The sequence below is a fragment of the Tamandua tetradactyla genome, chromosome 7 (genome assembly GCF_023851605.1).
Source record: "Tamandua tetradactyla isolate mTamTet1 chromosome 7, mTamTet1.pri, whole genome shotgun sequence".
NCBI classification, from domain to species: domain Eukaryota; kingdom Metazoa; phylum Chordata; class Mammalia; order Pilosa; family Myrmecophagidae; genus Tamandua; species Tamandua tetradactyla.
The window spans coordinates 114203909-114223465 of NC_135333.1; the positions used below are offsets into that span (position 1 = coordinate 114203909).

Below are 19557 nucleotides of genomic sequence, written 5' to 3' on the forward strand. Positions count from 1 at the left end.
TATTTAACAATTTTTTCTTGTTCACCTACTATATGCCCAGCCAGCAACCTGCTAGATGCTGGAGAACCAGTGGAGACCCAGGAGGACGCAGTGTGGGCCTGACCCCTTGGAGCTCAGAGTCTGGAGCAGAAGACTGGCACTGATAAAATACCACTGCGGACGCATGAATATAATCGACAAGGAGAACAGCAGGATATTTGAGAGCTTATTCTGGAAATGCCCCACCCAGCCTGTGATGTCTAGAAAACTCAGAAGCTCCTTTTGAGCTGAACTTTCAAGTCACGAGCAGGAAAACCCGAGTGCTCCTAGGAAAGGCAGCGTGTTCCAAGCAGAGGCAGCACCATGTGCAATGAACCCAACCAAGAGGAAACAGGTTAAAATAAATATTAATAAAATAAAATATTTTTTAAAAAAGAGAAAGAGAAAACATGATGTGAGCCAAGTACTGAACACCGCAGTGCTGGCTGAGAGCAGGCACCGGCCTGTGGGCCAAGCCCAGACTCGGGGCTTCGTCTCGGGTGTCCACACCAGTGTTTTGAGTAAGCAAATCAGATTTGTATTTTTAAAAAGTATCTTCTGGTAACAGGCCCAAAGGAATCTTCCATGATGCAGGGAATCTTTTTTTATCCCAGGTGTGCTAGAAAACGTCCTCGAGCCGTTCCCGTAACACTGGCCCTGCACGTACGTTACTGCACGTATGTCATACCTCAGAGAGAGACAAAGATGACCCTGGGGGCGTCCAAGCTGGCTCACGCCTACCCTCGTGGGCCCAGAGGAGAGGAGCCGTGACTGGCAAACCCTCCAGAACCACGGGGCTGGAGCTGGAGTGCAGTTCCTGAAAAGAAAGAGGAAGTGGTGGGAGGGGTGGGGACGTGGTCCGTGGCCCGAATAAGGGAGAAGGGATGCTGGATAAACAAAGCAACCAACACCCACCGTAATATGTAAAGAGGCAGCCCAGCAGCCGACCCAGGAGACCACCCACCCGTGCTATAGTCCTCTTCCTTCCTTGCCCTCCTTCCGGGAAGAAATGTTAGCTCCCACGAGAAATATTAGCTTCCATCCTTCCTGAGTTTCCTTGCCTAAATGAGAATTTAATTTCTAGCTCTTAGGTTTAAATACCGAAATGGAGATGGGACGGTGTCCCCTAAATGCTGAGTGACCCAGCAGCAAGCAAGGGAGGGAGGGAGAAACACAGGGAGCGGATAGAGGGAGAAAGGGAATTCTCTCTGGCTGTTCCCACCCTCCGCTGAGCAAACCCCCAGGCTGCAAACACTCCTGAAAGGCAGCAGGAGCCCCAGGCCCACTTCCGAGGGCAGGGCCTGATAAGACAGGGGTTGACTTCAGCAGGAATCAGCCTGGGAGGGGCCCAAATGAAAACATTGACTTGGGACTCCAGTGGGCAGAGGTCCGTCTCACCAGGTACCACCCCTGCCCTGGGCTCTAACACCACCTTCTGGCGCCCGGGAACTGGTGAGAGGGCAGGCGCACCTGAACAGAGGGCAGAGGAAGGTGTTGTTTTATGAACATTTTGATTGTGTATGTTTGTAGGTCATGATTAAAAGGAATCTATTACTGCCGGCCACTGCCAAAATAGTTGGAAGGCCACTGCTCTAGATAATGGTGCTGCTCATTTTATCACCAGAGTGAAGTCCTTTGTTGTTACAAGTGTCCACAACCCTGGCCCTGGCCCTGGCCCCAGGACTGGGTGGCAGGGGTTGGGTAGAAGCACAGCTGCATGGAGGTAGCAGCTAGGGGCTAGTGAGGTGGGGCAGGAGAGCCAGTGGCTGGGAAGCCAAGGGCCCAGGAACAGGAGCCCTGGAAAAGACTCCACAGGAAGGCCAGTATCGGAGGGTCTTGCCGGTTAGCCAGTTATTAAAAGGACAGCTGTGTCTAGCTGGAACTCAGCGATGGTGGCAGTAGGAGCAGGAGTGTTGGGATGCACTGCCCCATCCTGCAGTGTCCCAAACCTCAGTTCCTGCCCTAAGCCTTGAGAAAGACAGGTAAGCCCCTTACTCGCATGCTTGATGAAATCTGTGCACGCCCAAACACAACACACCCTACGCATGCAAACACAGAATGCACACACACCTTTATGTATACACAGCCCTGAATACAAACACAGCATGTGAGGGTGGGAAGGGCTGGAGTGAGTAGCAAAGCAAAGTGGGTCTGATTGTGAGTGGGATAGGGAGAAGCCAAGTCCTATAACTTCCCTGGTTTTTAGAAAGTGTGGCCGTTTTACCTACCAATTGCAGGAATTTCTTAGTCCCCGGCAGGAAAAGATGGAATTAAGTTTTTTCTGGCCACTGTTAAAAGCCATGTGCCTGGCTGAGGAGTACAGCCTTAGGAATTGGGACAGTCCTGGGCTTGGATTCTAGCTCTGTCACTTTCAAATTTCCTAGGTTTCTCCAACTCTGCCAATGGTCCTGATGCAGATGTCCATGTGCTATGGCCTCAGCAAAGCAGACCGAAGTCTCTCCTGGTAACATCATCATAACCTACTCTGCCTGCCTCACAGGGTCTACTGCATAGATGAAATGAACCAGGCCTTCCGAGAGCTTATTGTAAACTGCAAAACACTGTGGTAGCAGGCGTGGACTCCTATGGCAATGACCAAGGTGGCACCAAGTTTCAACAAAGGAAGCTCCTTGGAAACAGCCTGCAGAAGCCCAGCCTTCCCGCCATCAGAGGCTCTTCCTAGGCCTTCTCCAGTTACCAGGCCCAGACACAGGCCAGACTACCCCCCCTTGCAGGCCCAGGAAAGAGTTGTACACATAAACATTAGGCTGGTTTGGCTGAGACAACTGAGGCTTTATTTTGGAAAAACCAAAATTTGCTTCTAGGTGGGGTCATGGGCAAGAAGGGGTACCCCAGGTCTCCTGTTCCTTGTGCCCCCCTGCAAAGCTCCTTGTCCCCAGACTCTAGGGCAGGGGGATGGCCTGGGAGAGGCCGCAGTGGGAGTTCACTTCGGCAGGACATCGGACGACTCAGACACCAGCTTCCCATCACGGGTCTCAATCTTCTTCACGACCACCGCCTTGGTAGAGCTGGTGCGGCTGAAGGAGTTGGGGCCCCCACCAGAGCCGAAGCTGGACTGGAAGGAGCTCAGGCCGTAGCTGTTGCCGGTGCCTGGGAGGGCCCCAAAGACAGGGCTCAGCGGACCTGATCAGGGACAGAGGCAGCCACGTGAGCACATGAGCAGAGGAGCCCATCCCCGCCTCAGGCCCCGGGAGCCCCTCTCTGCTCACTCCTTGCACAGCCCTCCACCCCTCCCAGGGATGGGGGATCCAGTCCAGGTCAGCCACACCAGCCACTGCTGGATACATTACTCCAGAATTACCAGGGCAAGAGTTTCAATGTTAGCTATGTGACCTTGGACGAGTCATTTATTAGGACCTCATCTGTAGCTTTCCCATCTGTACAATGGGAAACTATATAGGGGTTGTATAACAAATAAATAAAATAAAGCAATGTGAAGAATTTAGCACAATTCTCGGCACACAGCTACTGATTATTTGGGTGCTTTCTATTAGGAAATATATTATATGGGTCCTGGATGTGTCCCCCATCACCCTGGGATTGCCCCCAAGAGCAGGTGCCTTTTCCTTCTCTTGGGCTCTCAAGTGCTCAAGACAAACAGGATACAAGCAACTGGGGACAATCTCTTCCTGAGTCCATGGCTTCCTACCCTCCTGCCTTCTACCTGCAGGGTCCAGGACACGCACCTGAGTAGCCACTGGAGGACTTCGTGTGAATACTCATTTTCTGCATCCCAGCTTCCAGCCTGTACCAAGAGGAAAAGAGGGGAATCAGGGCCAACTTCTGGCCCTTGTACCAGGAGAACAAGACCCAAGTCCCGAGGGGACGACAGCCAGCGCCCGCCCCTCCCCATCCCAGATCCCAGTGACTGGGACACCAGGGCCAGGAGGAGACCTTCCCCCCAGCACCCACCGGCTCTCCTCGCCCTCCAGCAGCTTGCGGTAGGTGGCAATCTCCACGTCCAGGGCCAGCTTCACGTTCATCAGCTCCTGGTACTCGCGCAGCTGCCGCGCCATGTCCTGCTTGGCCTGGTTCAGGGCAGCCTCCAGCTGGGCCAGCTTGGCATTGGCGTCCTTGACAGCCAGCTCCCCGCGCTGCTCAGCATCAGCGATGGCGGCCTCCAGGGAAGCCCTCTGTGGGGGGCAGGAGCAGGGAAGCAGCGGATGGGAGTCTGGTGTGCCTGACCCCTGGGACCCAGCTACCTTCCCTCTCCCTGACCTGGACTAACCTACTCCGAGCTCAGACAAAACTCTACCAGCAAGACTAGGACCCAGAGCGGGAATGGGGAGCTGGAGCCCCCACCAGACAGCTACCAGGCTCACAAAATTCTCACCTGTGGGACTGTAAGTTATTATCTCCCACCCTAGCTGAACTTTCTTATAGCATCTTGTAGCATCAGAACCCTATTTTACCCTGATATATAAGATAGACGAAATAAAATAATGTTGGGGAACTCATCCTGGACACCAGCCCCCTGACACCCCTGTCATGGCCCCAGGACCAGCTCTGCATCCCTCAGCTTCCCAGGTGCTGTCAGAAGCTGGACTGTAGCTCTCACCTCCAACCCCCGAAATCAGGCCTAAGATTCTCTCCTGGAGCACCGGGCACCCTCGCCCCTTCCTACATTGTCTCCTCCCACCCAGGTGCCTGCAGATGCTTTCCCACCCCTGCCCGCACGCACCTGTCCCTTCAGGCCCTCGATCTCAGCCTGCAGCCGGCTGATGCCCCGGTTCATCTCGGAGATTTCCGTCTTTGTGCGGCGGAGGTCATCCCCGTGCTTCCCAGCCAGCGTCTGCAGCTCCTCGTACTGCAGAGACGAGGAGTGAGGCTCAAGATGGAGCCCCCAGGACTCAAGGTGCCCTCCAGGTCACGTCGTCCCCCAACACACACACCACTGAAAACCTTCCCCCGGCTTCCACCCGGCAGGCCCCATTCACAGCACAGGCCTCACGCACTAGGGCACTGGACTGGCCAGGGGGGAGGGGGCTAGTCTGGCAACCCTGCTCTTCACCTTGATCTGATACATGCTCTCAGCCTCGGCCCGGCTGCGGCTGGCGATGTCCTCGTACTGGGCCTTGACCTCGGCGATGATGCCGTCCAGGTCCAGGGAGCGGCTGTTGTCCATGGACAGGACCACGGACGTGTCCGAGATCTGAGCCTGCAGCTCCAGGATCTCCTACGGGGGCAGGGGGAGGTGATGAGATGCTTTCCCCACCCACAGCAGCTCCTTTTTGCAGAAGGGCCTCCCTTAGGGGACAAGGCAGGGACCACAGAAAAGAAGCAGGTGGGAGTGAGGGCACAAAAGGCCTGGAACACGGAGGGAAGTAGAGCGGAAGTGTGGCAAGCATAAAAGGAAATCTGGACTTGTTTGAATAACCAAAGGACAAGAGGCCATCCATTCTCTCAGCTACAAATACTAAGCCACAGAGGAATCCATTATGGGCCAAAAGTTAGGTCCAAAGGCCTTAGTTACGGAGGGGATCTGAGCTGCAATTGGGTTTCTGCATGATGACTCTGGACAGGTTCTTTCACTTCTATGAACCCATTTTCTCATCTGTGAAATGGGATAATAAACCTTCCCTCATGCAGGGGAATAGAAGAGGTAGAGAATCCATGCTAGGTGAGAATTGGTAGCAGTAATTATTCAGTGCTGGGCCGTTGTCTGTTAGTATCCTGGGGGCTAGAAGGAGTCTGTGGCTAGGCACCAGGGTGGGGGGGACACTAATGGGCTGGGAAACTGACCCTCCAGCCCAAGACCTTACCTCTTCATACAGCTGCCTGAGGAAGTTAATCTCATCAGTGAGCCCTTCCAGGCGGGACTCCAGCTCTACTTTGTTCATGTAAGCTTCATCCACATCCTGGGGTAAGAAGGGGACAGGGGGACAGGGAGCCTGAGCTGAGCGTTCATACCCGACCCCACAACCCAGGGGGACCCCACAACCCAGGAGGAGTCCCCAACATCCACCCCCACCTTAGGGTCTTGTCCTCCAGCCTAGCCTCTGCTGCATTGTTCCTGCATCCCCAGCCCACGCGCCTTTATCTCTGCCTCCTACAGCACACTCTCCTCCTTCTCACACCCAGGAAGCCTTCTATAGCCAGACCTCTGACAAGGATGTCCAAATGCACCTAGCTATCTCTCCATTCTCGTCTACCCTTCCATGTATGCTATGTACCTAGGAGGCACTCAATTGTTGAAATAAATGAATTTGTCCCACTCTTTGGAAACATTTAGGGACAGAACTTAATCGGAATCTCCAAACCCCCATCTCCAGGGCCTTGTTGGGGAAAGGGGTACTCTCTCACCTTCTTGATGAGGACAAATTCATTCTCCATCTCTGTTCGCTTGTTGATCTCATCCTCATACCTGGTGAGGAAAAGACTTAGAATCAGAGGATGAAGGCAAAGGTAAGGCTGTCCTGGGTCTCTTGGAAAGGGCATGAATATCTAGAAAATTTAATTCATGGGAGATGAAGGATATGAGAGGGCTGGTCCTCCCAACCTGACCTTCCTCACATACCCACTCCATGTTATCATCAGCCAGTGGGGAGGCCCAGAACAGGAACTCTCTCTCCAAACCCATAAATACATAGCGGTTTGGGTATATTGGGATGTTAGCATCAGGGACTGACATGAGACCTCAGAGGGACCTTACTGGAGGTCAAGAATAAATAGAGCCAGGGCTGAAAATCTAAAACCAAGGCCAGCTGGCTACCCATCTCTCCCACTGTAGATTTACTATATAAACAGCACATAGTAAATATATAATGTATTGTCCAAATCTGACAGTTCAGAGGTTGTAAGGGGACACTATTAACAATTATGCTGGGACAGTGGGCATAAACCTAGACTGTCCTGAGCAAACCCAGTCTTTTGGTCACCCCACTTATATAGGACTGTATAGCCCCAAAGCAAAGGGTCATAGGGATTGGCTTTTAGTCCCAAGGGACAGGGCAGGGCAACTTCAGTTGGAGAAGGAGAGGTGGCTCACTTATTCTTGAAGTCCTCCACCAGCCCCTGCACGTTGCCAAGCTCTGCTTCCAGCTTCAGCTTTTCCTGGCCCAGAGTCTCCAGCTGCCTCCGAAGGTTGTTGATGTAACTCTCAAACATGTTGTCCATGTTGCTCCGAGCCGTCTTCTGCTGCTGCAGCAGGTTCCACTTGGTCTCCAGCATCTTGTTCTGCTGCTCCAGGAACCGCACCTGCGCAGGGGAAGAAGGAGCAAGAAGGTCTGCATTAGGCCAGGGCTCAGTCTCAGGCGGAGGGGAGCGCATTCAAAGAACTTAACTTGAAGTTGTATTTGCAGAGCCAACAGGTCTTACTCAGCTTGCATATTACAGATCAATAAAAATGGCCAAGTTTTCTGAAGATACTTTTAAAGAAAACGTGATACTAAATAATATCATCTTTATTATACTTTGGAGTAACTTTGGAAAGACTCATGGAGATTTTAGGGAAACTTTAGTCCTACCCCGCTGAAGAGCACTGGAGAACTAATTCTAGCCAAACTCTGCTACTAACCTGTCTGCATAACCTTGAGTTGCTTACTCTCTCTGAGTCTGAGTCTCCTCAACTCTGCCACCGCCTAAAGGAACTCAGGAGGGCCCTGAGCCCCATTTCTGTACAAAGTCACTTTTAGCCAAGGAAAAGACAAGTGGTCTGTCTGCAAACTGAAGACCCCTCCCACCTTCCCCACAGCACTCACTTGGAGATTATTCAGTGCCTGCTAGAAACTGTCCAAAGACAAAGAGGACCTCAGAGAGGTTCTCGCACCCCCACCACACTCCACCCCCACATCCACATCCACAAGCCTTCCTGCCCCAAACACAAAGGTCCTAGGATCCTTGGGCTCAAGCAAACCAGGTCTTAGGAAAAAAAATAGGGCACAATAAGAGAAGAAATTTTAAGAACAGATGGTTCCAAGAAGAGGAATGCAATTAAGTTTAATCAACCCAAAGTTGTTAACTTTCTAAAAAGTGAGTGGACTTGAAAAAGAAGGATGTTTTAAAGGTATAGTTTAGACCCCACCACACCCTCTTTGTAAATACTTTTCTTCCTCAGGTCATTCTGCCCCAAAATAGTAAAAATAATAGTAATTAAAATATCTAGTCCTAAAGGTTTACTTAATGTAGGCCAAGCAGTGCTAAGCACACTGCATTTATCATACCCCCGAAGAGGCAAAAACTCTTTAATCTGCTAGGGATTACTGACGAGGACATCAGATTGAGCAAAACTACCCAGTTAGAAAACAGCTGAGCCAGATGTGACCCAGGAATTTTTTACTCCAGGGCCTGTGCGTAACTACTGGCTGCAAGGACCCCAGAGCTAGCAAAACGCAGTCAAGAAGTAAAGGCACAGGTGCTTAGAGACTTAAGGAACCAGTAAGCCCTCCATAAAGAAAAGGGCAATATCGTTTCATTGGTGAGGGGGTTGGGGCGTGGGGATCCTCCAATTCCTAAGGGCTCTATTCTACCCCAGGATTTCCCTCCTTCTTTTCCCACAATGCCTCCGAGGAGCCAGTCAGCAGGGCGGGGCCCAATCCTCCCACCGCCCAGGGCCTAGGAGCCCCTAAGGCTGCAAAACCCGGCCTGGGATTTTCTGTGAAGAAGCGGAGCCAGGTCGGTGGGGCGGAGCCAGGGGAAAGTAAAAGGGGACAAGGACCGAGTGCGGAGAGGGGCGTTGGGCAACGCGTTATCTGAAGCCATAAACGTTGGGCTTTATAACAGGGCTTGAAACCCAAGCGGACTTTGAGTCCTGAAGGCAGCGTCTCCGGAAGCCAGCCCGGGCCCCGCTAAGAGACCCGACGTGCAGGCCTAGCCCTTCCCACAGGCCACGGCCCCTCCCCACACGGTGGGGGACGGGCTGGCCCCGCCCCGCCCGCCCCGCCCGCCCCGCCCACGCTGCCGGCTCCCAGGGCAGGGGCCAAGTTATGTATGACTCACCCTAGTGCCCCCCACACGCAGGGCCCGGGGCGCCAAGGGCCTCGGTCAATATTTGCCCGTTTGAATCAGGCACCCGCTTCCTTCTAGAATCCTATCAAACTCCGATTTCAAGACAATAAAAATGTTTAGGCACCGGGACCCCATTGGGGGGTCAGCAGGGCAGCGCTAGAAGAAAGGGCTGAGCCTGGCGGAGGCCCCCTTCCCACCGCACAGCTTAACAGCGGTGACTAGTCCAGGACGAAAACCTTACAGAGAGATTAGGACTCGAGTTAGGGATGGTTTTTGAGGGAGGAAGCCCCAGGATTTGGAGGCCCAAGCCGGTCCAAGACCCTCTCCCTGTCCCCGCCCCAGCCCCAACCAGGGCGCAAGGGAGGAGCCCGTCGGAGGTGGGAAGGGAGGTGTTGCCAGGGAGGGTGGGGTCAGGCAGGCGGACCACTGGGGGGCTGGAGATGTGACCACCGACGGGGTGGCCCGGAAAGAGGGTGGGGACCCTCAGGGACCTCACCTTGTCGATGAAGGAAGCAAACTTGTTGTTGAGGGTCTTGATTTGCTCCTTCTCCTGCATCCGCACGGCCTGGATGTTGGGGTCCACCTCCAGCTTAAGGGGGCTCAGCAGGCTCTGGTTCAATGTGACGGATGTGATGGTGCCTGCACCCCCTGCCCCGCCATAGCCCCCGATCAGACCCAGGCCGGCGCCCAGGCCACCCCGGAAGTTGCCGCCGCCGCCCACCCGGGAGTAAGCCGAGCTGATGCGGGTGCCGGGCCCACTCGTGTAGGAGCGGCTGCTGAAGGCCCGGGGGCCGGAAGAGGACACCTTGTAGGACTTCTGGGTGACCCTGATGGACATGGTGGAAGCTGAAGAAGTGGGCAGACGGGCCAAACCAGATAAAAGAGAAAGAGCCGAGGACTGCTGCTTCGAGATTGGGGGACAGTTCCCAAGGATGGCCCTTTATAAAGGGCAACCCAACCCAAGGGGAGGGGGAGCAGCCTCATACCTGAGTGGCTGGGCCCAGAGGGGGCCGGGCCTAACCCGACACCTGCCACCTCCAGGCAGGGCTCAGGTGGGGGCAGCAGAGAGCTGCTCCCACCCAAGGGCCCAATCCAAAACTGCCCTAGAAACCTGGGGAAGACCAACTCAGTGAATGTGAAACTGGAAGGTATCTGCCAGACCTAGTAGGAGCTCCCCATAGCAAAGAGGCTTGCTCAGGGTCACCTAGCCACTGGAACCCTGACTCCTGACTCCTGCCTCCTTCCCTCCTGTGTAAACTGAAGAAATGGGACACGTAGCAGAAAAAGGACCCCTGGCATCTGGTCTGAGCAACTGGCACCTCACAGATACCCTCCGGGGTTCTTCTCCCCACTTTGGGGAACTGTGGGAGTCTGCCCAGACTGGGTTCCTAAACCCTGAACCCAATGTCAACCATACAGTGCCGTGCCAGGTACTGAAGAGGGGCTGGGTAAATATTTGTGGACTGAATAAATGAGCACACACTTTCTGGCTATCTTCCCGCTGTGTCTGTAGATGCAAGATAAAGTGAGATCCAAGGCAGTGCTTTTCCTGGGTACAATCCAATGCTCTCTTCTCCTCCCAAGATCTCAAGATCCTCCGGCCAGGCTGACTACTGTAGGTCTTGCTGAAGGGAACAGAGAATAAAGCACAGGGGCTAACGGGGCTGGGAGGGTTGAGGGAAACACAGAGGGGAAGGGAGCTGGATTGGGAGTCTTCATTGTTCTCATTCTTCCCTGGCAGCGTCATTCCTATAACCCGCAGTGGGTGAGTCAGTGAGAAAGGACAGCGTCGGGGATTGGGGAAGGGACGGAGGGAGGCACTGATATTGAGCAAGTCTGCAGCTGCAGGGACTCTCCTTCTCTTCCCAGGTCCCCACCTGGCCAGAAGAGATGGAGGAAAGTGCCCTGCACCTGTCTCCCTGAACCCATTATCAGACTGAGTCATGAGAGCAGGTTGGGGCACAGTGTGCACCTGTGAAGGTTAGAGAATGGGGAATTAAACAAGGCACCCCAGGCTCTCGGGCGGGGCTGGGTGGAGTAGACCGTGGGTAGAAGGCAGGAGGTTCATGTCCCCGAGGCAGAGATTCCAGCTGCAATTACCTGATGAGGGTTGAATTCTCTGAAAGATACTGCTAGGCGTTAGGTGGGGACTGGATGAATCTTAACTAGAGGGGGCAACAGGTGACGGATACCCAGATCCCCCACCCCCGGGGGAGAGGGACAGGCAGCACATAGTGCCCATTCCAGAGAAGGGGGATGATCTGCCTACTAGGAGGGCAGATATGGATTGCACACCCCCACCCTTCTCAAGGAGAGATGCCCAGAGGACAGGCACAGAACCGCTACCCAGAGGGTCAGTCGGTCCTCAGAGGAACAAGAGACCTGCAACCTACCTCCTTGGGAAACACATAAGTCCACACACAGACAAGATCTCCTCACACTGCACGCACATGCATGCACACACAGAGGGAGACACGCTTTGAAGTCCCTTCCAGAAAGATAAATCCAGATACCGCCCCCCCTCCCCCCCGCAGAGGGAACTCAATGGCCACGTCCTTCTTTCCCCTCCCTCTTTTTTCCCTTCCCCACCCCCATGCCAGGCCCGGGCCTCCTGCCAGTGCTAAACCAGCAGAGGAGAAATCCAGTCAGTGCCTGTTTACACCAGGCCCTCTCACAGCACCTTTAAACAAAGCTTAATTTTCCGCAGAGTGATTTGAGTCCTTATGACCCACTCCCCAACAAACCCCCATCCCTGGCAGGGCTGAGAGATTTCTCCTCCCAGCAATCAAAGGGAGATGAGGACGGGCCTCTTGCCAGGCCAGGGCCTGGGAAGGCGGAAGAGGAGAGGGAGGGGCTGGTCCAACAGGTATGGCAGCTCTGGGAAGGGGGATCTCCAGCTCCCCCTCCTTCCCTTCCCCCACACTGTGATCTGAGGGGCCTCTGGGGTGGAGCTCAGAGGGAAGAGCCCTGACTCAGGCAGCATGGGAGCTCCATCCTGAAATCTCAGTCCGTCTGCCCACCCACCTGCTTCCCTGGTTCCAGGAATGGCTCTTGAGTAAGATGAGGACAAGGGGGCTGCAAGGGGCCCTGTGATTTGCAGGCTGGAGGGCTGACCCAGATCTCACCCAGGGAAAGCCCCTCTTTGCTAGTGCAGCCCAGAAAAACCCAGGGCCAGAGGTCTTTGGATGGGTGCGTTTGCATCTCATTGTCAGTTCCCTATTGCCAAGAGATCCCAGCCCCCTCCTCCCCCCAACACCCTAAGCCCAGGCTTGGTGCAGGAGAAAAGGACAGAGCTGCCCTTTCTGAGGTCCCCTGCCTGTGACTCCTGGGGTGGAGGTCGAAGAAGAAGCCCCAAGAACTAGAGCCAAGAGGCAGGGGAAGAGAAAGCCGGCCTGGGACGGGCCGCAGGTGTGACTCCTTGCAAGGCTTTCTCTTGACCACTGCTCTCTGCTCACCAGGAGGGAAGTTGTTGGAGTGACAGTGCCAACCAAGAGGACACGCCCCCAAACCGCCTTTCCTGGAGAGTGGCAGAGGGAAGGAGGAGACACTATACCAATTCACTGTCAGCCAAGAGTAGGGGCCAGTCCCCCACCCCAAGGAGATTCTGAAGCGCTGGGCAGCTGTGTCAAGGCTTGCCGGGAAGAGGTGGGCAGGGAGGGGAGCAGTCAGTCCAGCACTCAAAATCTTCATCAGAAAAAGTAATCAGAACAAGTTCTCAGGATCAGGACCCATGACGGAAACAGCACATTCACAGCAACAACGTTCACAATAGTCCAAAAAGCCAGAAATCCACCAGCGGATAGATGGATAAAAAAAAGGTGGTATAGCCAGGAAGGAAGCACTGACACATGCCACAGAACCTTGAAAACTCTAGTGAAGGCACCAGTCACAAAAGGCTATATATTCTATCATTCCGTTCATGTGCAAAATCATAGAAAGAAAGCAGATTAGGGGAGCAGGGGGAAAATGGGGGCAACAGGGGTGATTGCTAGGAGATAAATGGGGATTCCTTTTTTGAGTGATGAAAGTGTTCTAAAATTGATTGTAGTGATGGTCGCATAACTCTGAACATACTAAAAAAAATCACTGAATTGTACGCTTTACATAGTTGAATTACATGGTATATGAGTTACAGCTCAATAAAACTCTTTTAAGGGGAGGGAACACCACAGAAGCATAAATTAGCCACATTTATAAAGCAGGACTTTGTATGCCAAATATGTGGGGTCAGGATAGAGGGGAGAGTTTGCCGAAACTCAAGGGGTTCCCCGCCTCTAAGTTAGTAGCAGGCCTTGCCCCCAAAGCAACTGAAATCCATCTAAATAATGAGGCGATTAAAATGCTATTTTTGGCCTAGAGGTAACTGAGTTTAGCACCTAGGTAGCAAGAGCAATTCTTTTAAATGGGGAGCCACAGCTGGTGGGTAACACCCATCAGTCAGTCACATCAGGAATAACAAAGTGAAGTTGATTGCTGGTTTTGTGCCCTGTGCCTCAAGGCCAAAATTGTTCCAAGTGAACGCACAGTAAATGGTGACTGTTGTCTTCATTATGAATGGTTGCTCTGGTTATTAAACCTTCGGGAAGGGCACACAGCAAGCTCCTGTCCCCAGAAGCATTGACACCCAGGCTTACTTACCAGCCATCCATTGTGTTCGCTGTAGGAAGTTTCCTACATCAGGCAGGGGTTTGGAGTTTGGGGTACGGAGCCCACATCTTCCCACCTCTGAGAACCTGTCATCCATGTTCCACCACCATAGAGTTTTACACACAGAAGATTAGATATCCATGAATGTTCTCCCGATTTCAGTTTTGAAGGAGATGTGATCAGACGTTTTTAGACCAAATATGGGGGGAAGGATGGCAAGGTAAAGCCTATGGAGAAGGAAAAGAGAAATAAACCCAACAGCCCGGCAACAACGAGGGCTCTCTCCCCTCTTCCCAACGCTCTCATCTGTCCCCTTGGACAGGCAGTGAAGCCCAGGAGACAGGGATCGGTTATGGTTCAGTCCCTGGATCCCTTCCTTTCACCAGGTTCTCCATCTGGGTGCATGAGACTCAAAGGCGCACAGGGAAGACTAAAAAGGCAGAGGCCCAGATATCTGTATTTTAAAAAGTTTCCTCAGCTGTGGTTTAGCTCTGGTTCTCCATCAAGATGTGTAGGAACATACCCTTCTCCCTTCCCCGGGGGAAATAGGCCAGTCCCCAAGTCCAGAGCGCAGCAGGGTCCTTGACCTTTGAGGAACAAGAGGGAGAGTGGCTCAGCCCCCCAGACTGAGACACCACCTGCCAGGGACACAGAGACCAAGAGAGGACCCGGATGGGCCCCATTCATGGTAGTGGGGACAGCAGTGCCTGGGACCTGGTGATGGGAAGTGAAGGCAGGAGTCACTGAAGAAGGCTTCCTGGGAAACTTCAGAAGCTGCCTTTGCCATGCAGCCACAGGGAGGACCATGAATGGGTCCCTAGAGGAGCCCTAAGGAAGGGGTCTCGCAGGATCCTCACAGGTTCACTGCAGACACTAAGGCCGGGAAAAACGCTTTCTAGAGGTGTGCTCAGTTGACCAGACAGGAGAGCAAGAGGGAGGAAGGAACAGGAAGGAGCTGGGCTCAGGGACGCCCCACCCCCACCCCACCCTGCAAAGCCCTCCAGCCCCCAGGCTGTGCTGCTTGGCAATGGAAGTATTGTCTAGAGGCTTATTGTTCAGAAGCTCCCGCTGGGCGCTGGGCAACCTGAGGACCAAGGGGGTAGGCCCCCACCCCCACCCGACCCCCCACCCAGGCCCTTTACTCCTTCCTGTTTTCATTTGCCCATTCACTCATTCATCCACTCATTTGTTTATCAAGGCACTAAGCTGAAAGGTTTGGGGACAAGAGCTTTTCCTTTGTGCTCTAACCATTTAGGTACAGGTGGGTGCCTCCTCTGGCCAGGGCAATGTATATCCTAAATGTTCCTGTTGAAAAGTGACCATCAGGAATTCTAAAACATGAATTCAGCATATACTGGCAATATACTGGGCACATGCTAGGAAGACTCTTAAGGAATCGGGTCTCTAAAGACCTGTATGTTGGAAGGAGACAGACATATAATGCCACTTATTCTAGTACTGTAATAATGACAGTTATATGGTATAGAAAAATGCTTTGCAAACATTAACTCATTTTCTCTTCATAAGAACCCTATAAAGTATTACTATAATCACCATTTTTACAGATGAGGAACATGAGGCACAGAGAGGTTAAGAAACATGTCTGAGGTCACACAGCAATGTGGCTCTTTGTCCTTGCTCCTAACTACCACATCAAACTTCCAGTACGACAATGGAGGGGCAAGAAAAAGGGCATAGTAGTTCAACAGCCCAGAGACTGTCCTCAGATCAGCAAATTTGCACCTGGCAGGGGACAGGGTTTTAGAGAAGGGGAGTGAAGACAGGCACATTTTGATGGAAAGAGGAGCAAAATCATAACATTGGGCCCGTAGGTCTCCCAGAGAGGCAAGAAGACAGACCCCTGGAGTGGAAAAAGGTGCTGCATGAACTTCATCTCCCTCAGTGTTACCTGAAGTCAGTCTTCAGAAGTTCTTAGACAAGTCAGTCTTGTCTAGGATGAAAATGTCCAATCTCTAGCCCACGTCCCCCAGCCCCAGCCTCTTGGAGAAATCTAGGGCTTCTTGTAAAGGGGAGCCATTTATGAACTGGAAAACACCCACCAGCACTCCTTTAAAGACTCATAATTCCTGGCATTGGGCAAGAACTTTCAAATACCCTGATACCTGTTCCTTGCCAAGAAATCCAGATCAGGAGCCACCCGTTAAGTACACACTAGCCCAGATACCCACGCTGCCCCCTGATGAAAAGAAAGGCCCTTTTCTTGCTTTCCTGATACACTAAGAGCCATGCCCCTTCCACACTTGGCACAGAAGAGTCACACAACATTGAGGGCAGAGGAGGTGGTCCTCTGAGAAGGTTTCTTCTGGTCTCCACATCTCATTCCACCTCACCCAGAGGTAAGGCCCTACTGCTCAGGCCACTCTCAATCTTTTCCATGGCGTTTGGGGAAATATCATTAAACACAAAATCTTCTCCCAACCCAGACAACCTCTCCACAAAGGTAAAAGAGGGAAACAAAAATGTGTTTTTGAATAAGCACTAAACTAGAATGTGATCCATCACAGACTGTCACTGAAGAGACTGCAGACAGAAAGAAAGCTCATTCTTTTTATGTAGCTAGGCAGTTTCAACCCCTTTACATACTCTCCAGAAACCTTAGGGGAGCTGCCAACATGCCAAGGATGGCAGAATGGAAAGGTGAAATGAAACAGGGTGAATCTGGAGTTCACCCATGAAATCTACCAACCCTGGAACTGCCCTACCCAACTTTCTTATGTGAGCAACGGACCCCTGCCTTTGTAAGTTTTCTTACAAAACCGGCCTAGAATTTTCTGTTACTGAGGAAATCATTACTCAGCATGGATGAGTCAGAAGAACTTCAATGTTCAAACTCTGAATTTTCAACATATACCTAGATTTTACCTGCTTAGACCATAAACCAATATACAGCAATGAGGCCCCTTCCCTAAGGAATACTTGGGGATCCACTTAACAGGGCAGAATGCCACACCTCCCCGAAGATACCCACACCCTAATTCCCAGAATCTGTGACTACGTACCTTCTGTGACAAAAGGGACTTTGCAGATATGAATGAATTAAGAAACTCAAGGGGGCAGTGGTTATCCTGGATTTTCCAGGTGGACCCAATTTAATTACAGGAGTCCTTAAAAGTGGAGACTCTTAAAACCCCTAGAATGAGCTAAGACTTAGCATCAGAGGATCGAGAAAACCTTCTCAACCAAAAGGGGAAAGAGTGAAATGAAACAAAATAAAGTATCAACGGCTGAGAGATTCCAAATAGAGTCCAAAGGTTATCCTGGAGGTTATTCTTACACATTAAATAGATATCACCTTGTCAGTCAAGATGTAATGGAGAGGCTGGAGGGAACTGCCTGAAAATGTAGAGCTGTGTTCCAGTAGCCATGTTTCTGGAAAATGATTGTATAATGATATAGCTTTCACAATGTGACTGTGTGATTGTGAAAACCTTGTGTCTGATGCTCCTTTTATCTACCTTATCAACAGATGAGTAAAACATATGGAATAAAGATGAATAATAGGGGGAACAAATGTTAAATAAATTTAGAGTGAAATGCTGGTGATCGGTGAGGGGGAGGGGTGAGGGTATGGTAGGTATGAATTTTTTCCTGTTTTCTTTCTATTTATTTTTCTGAATTGATGCAAATGTTCCAAGAAATGATCATGATGATGAATACGCAACTATGTGAGGATATTGTGAATTACTGATTATATACGTAGAACGGAATGATCAAAAATTACAAATGTTTGCGCTTGTTTGGTGTTTTTGGTATTTAAAAAAAAAAAATTTTAATTTGAAAAAAAAAAAGTGAAGACTCTTTCCCAACTATGGTCAGAGAAAGTGATGTGATGACAAAGAGAGAAGTGAGGTAGCTTGAAGATGGGGGAAGGTGTCATGTGCCTAGGAATGTGGACAGACTCAAGAAACTGGAAAAGGTGAGGAAAAGGATCCTCTCTGTTCTTCCAGAAAGGAATGCAAGCCTGGCAACAGTTTGGTTTTAACCCAAAAGGACCTGTGTCGTACTTCTGACCCCGAAAGCTGTAAGATGATAAGTTTGTGTTGTTCTAAGCCAAAATATGTATGTCTTTATGACCCAAGACAGGTTTGCAATTTGGAGCCCATCTTTTCTCAGAAAACTGGGAGGGGGGCAATCTTTCTTAATGATAGCATTTCAAAGAAATGACTCCCATTCTTGGGAAACATTCTTGAGTTTTGAAATTTGTAAGGAGCTCATATAATCTTTTTTTTTTAATTGCACATATTTCAAAGGATCAGAGTAAAAACTTATCATTACAAGTTTTCTAAAGTAAATGCTAAATGAAAAGGAAGGAAGGAGGAAGTCCCTCTTTACACCAGGGAAATTTTCTTTTCTTTTGGATTTATATTTATCCTTACAGTGATCATGGCCCACATGAGAATGATGTATGTACGGCAGGCTAGGTAAATTGGGTACATAAGGGTCTGCTTGGGACCAACTGTGACCAGGCCTCACTCGGATACTCTCAGCACAGCCAGCGTCACCAGGTCCCCTGGTTGGGACCCTGTGGCTTAGGGAGGCCAATTTGTTTGGGGGGTGGTGAGGAGTTGAGGAAGGAATGGGAAGAAAACAGCTAAAGCCCAGCCTGCCTGGGAGAGAAGGCTTGGGATCTAGGGCACCCATCAGAGCTGAGAGCCATAAACACCAGGCCTGAGGTTATGAAGTTAATGAGATTAATGACATGCTGTAAAAGCAACCACAGCACACAGGTGGGGGTGGGAGGGCAGCTAAAGGGAGTTTCCTCAAGAGTGAGCAGCCCCTCCACAGCCTGGGAGAGGGGTTGCCATATGATTCTGCAACCCCCTTGCTAGGTATACTCTTGGAGGAACTGAGAATGGGAAAGGAATGGACATTGGTGATTATGGCGGCAGTGTTCAAGATTTGCAGTGGATGGAGGTGGCCTAAGGGCGCATCCACTGAGAAATGGAAAGGGGAGCTATAGTATATACATACAATGGACTACTCAGAGGCTGCAAGAAGGAATGAGGTTGTGAGGCATGCAATGAGGTGAATGAAACTTGAGAACAGCATTAGAATGAAATATCAGAAACAAGAAGACAAATATTATCATATATCACTCAAATGGACTAACTATAATATCCAATTCAGAGAACTGAAGTCAAGAGAGCATGGGTTATCAGGTTGGGGCCTATCATAAAGGTTCCTAGATTGTAAGCTTACAGCAGTCACATCTATTCCCAAGTTATAACTGTTATTTCTAAATTCTGAGATGCTGAGCTATTTTGTGTATAACCTGGCTGTTCCCTGGAACTTCGAGTATTTGTGTGAAACCTGAGACTCAGAGGGAGAACTTTGAAGCTATGAAAGTCAGCATTACCCTATACAGCAACTGTTAAATATGTTGAAAAGGTGAATCAGACTACATAAAGATATGAATGAGGCTGATCTGGATAGGACTAAGGTAAATCAGAATAAAGGGTAAAGGATGATATGGTCTATATTTTAAAACTTCAATTTCTATGTGAGACCAAAGGAAGAGATATTTATTTGGTGCAAAATTTATATTTTTGGTAGTGCACCATCTGGTTTGGCTTATATGGTCAGTTTATTGGAACACGATTGCATGGTATCTTGAACAGGGTAGATCTTGTTGGTTTGTACAAGTTACTGTGATGCCCCGATACAGCCAGAGCAATTTGGTCAAAGAATATAAAAGTATTTGCAAAGTCCCCTTAAGGGAGAAAGGAGGAAATATTAAACTCCCCCACCTGGGAAATTCTTGATATTCTCACACATGTTGGTGAGAACCAATTTAATAGGCCAAGCCCTCGATCTCTGGACTCACCCCTATGAAACATTCCTGCAAAAGAGAAGCTAAACCTACTTATAATTATGCCTAAGAGCCACCCCCAGAGAACCTCTTTT

At 50.8% G+C, this 19557-nt stretch overlaps 1 protein-coding gene and 1 long non-coding RNA gene across 2 annotated transcripts in view; both read right to left on the bottom strand.

Moving 5' to 3' along the window:
* Window positions 1–2790: 2790 nt before the first annotated feature.
* On the bottom strand, window positions 2791–9920 carry KRT8 (keratin 8). Its single transcript, XM_077110785.1, has 9 exons — window positions 9482–9920; window positions 7028–7236; window positions 6343–6403; window positions 5802–5897; window positions 5051–5215; window positions 4721–4846; window positions 3952–4172; window positions 3726–3784; window positions 2791–3162 (listed from the first exon to the last, which is right to left on the bottom strand). Exons 1-9 carry the CDS (start codon window positions 9821–9823, stop codon window positions 2963–2965), a joined length of 1479 nt encoding a protein of 492 aa, XP_076966900.1. The 5' UTR covers window positions 9824–9920; the 3' UTR covers window positions 2791–2962.
* Window positions 9921–10031: 111 nt separating this feature from the next.
* Window positions 10032–19557, bottom strand: part of LOC143642428 (uncharacterized) — a 39965-nt gene continuing 30439 nt past the window's right edge. The window contains exons 4-5 of the long non-coding RNA XR_013155656.1: window positions 13624–13859; window positions 10032–10610 (exon numbers count right to left, since the gene is read on the bottom strand). This is a non-coding gene — a long non-coding RNA (uncharacterized LOC143642428). The remainder of the gene's footprint in view (window positions 10611–13623; window positions 13860–19557) is intronic.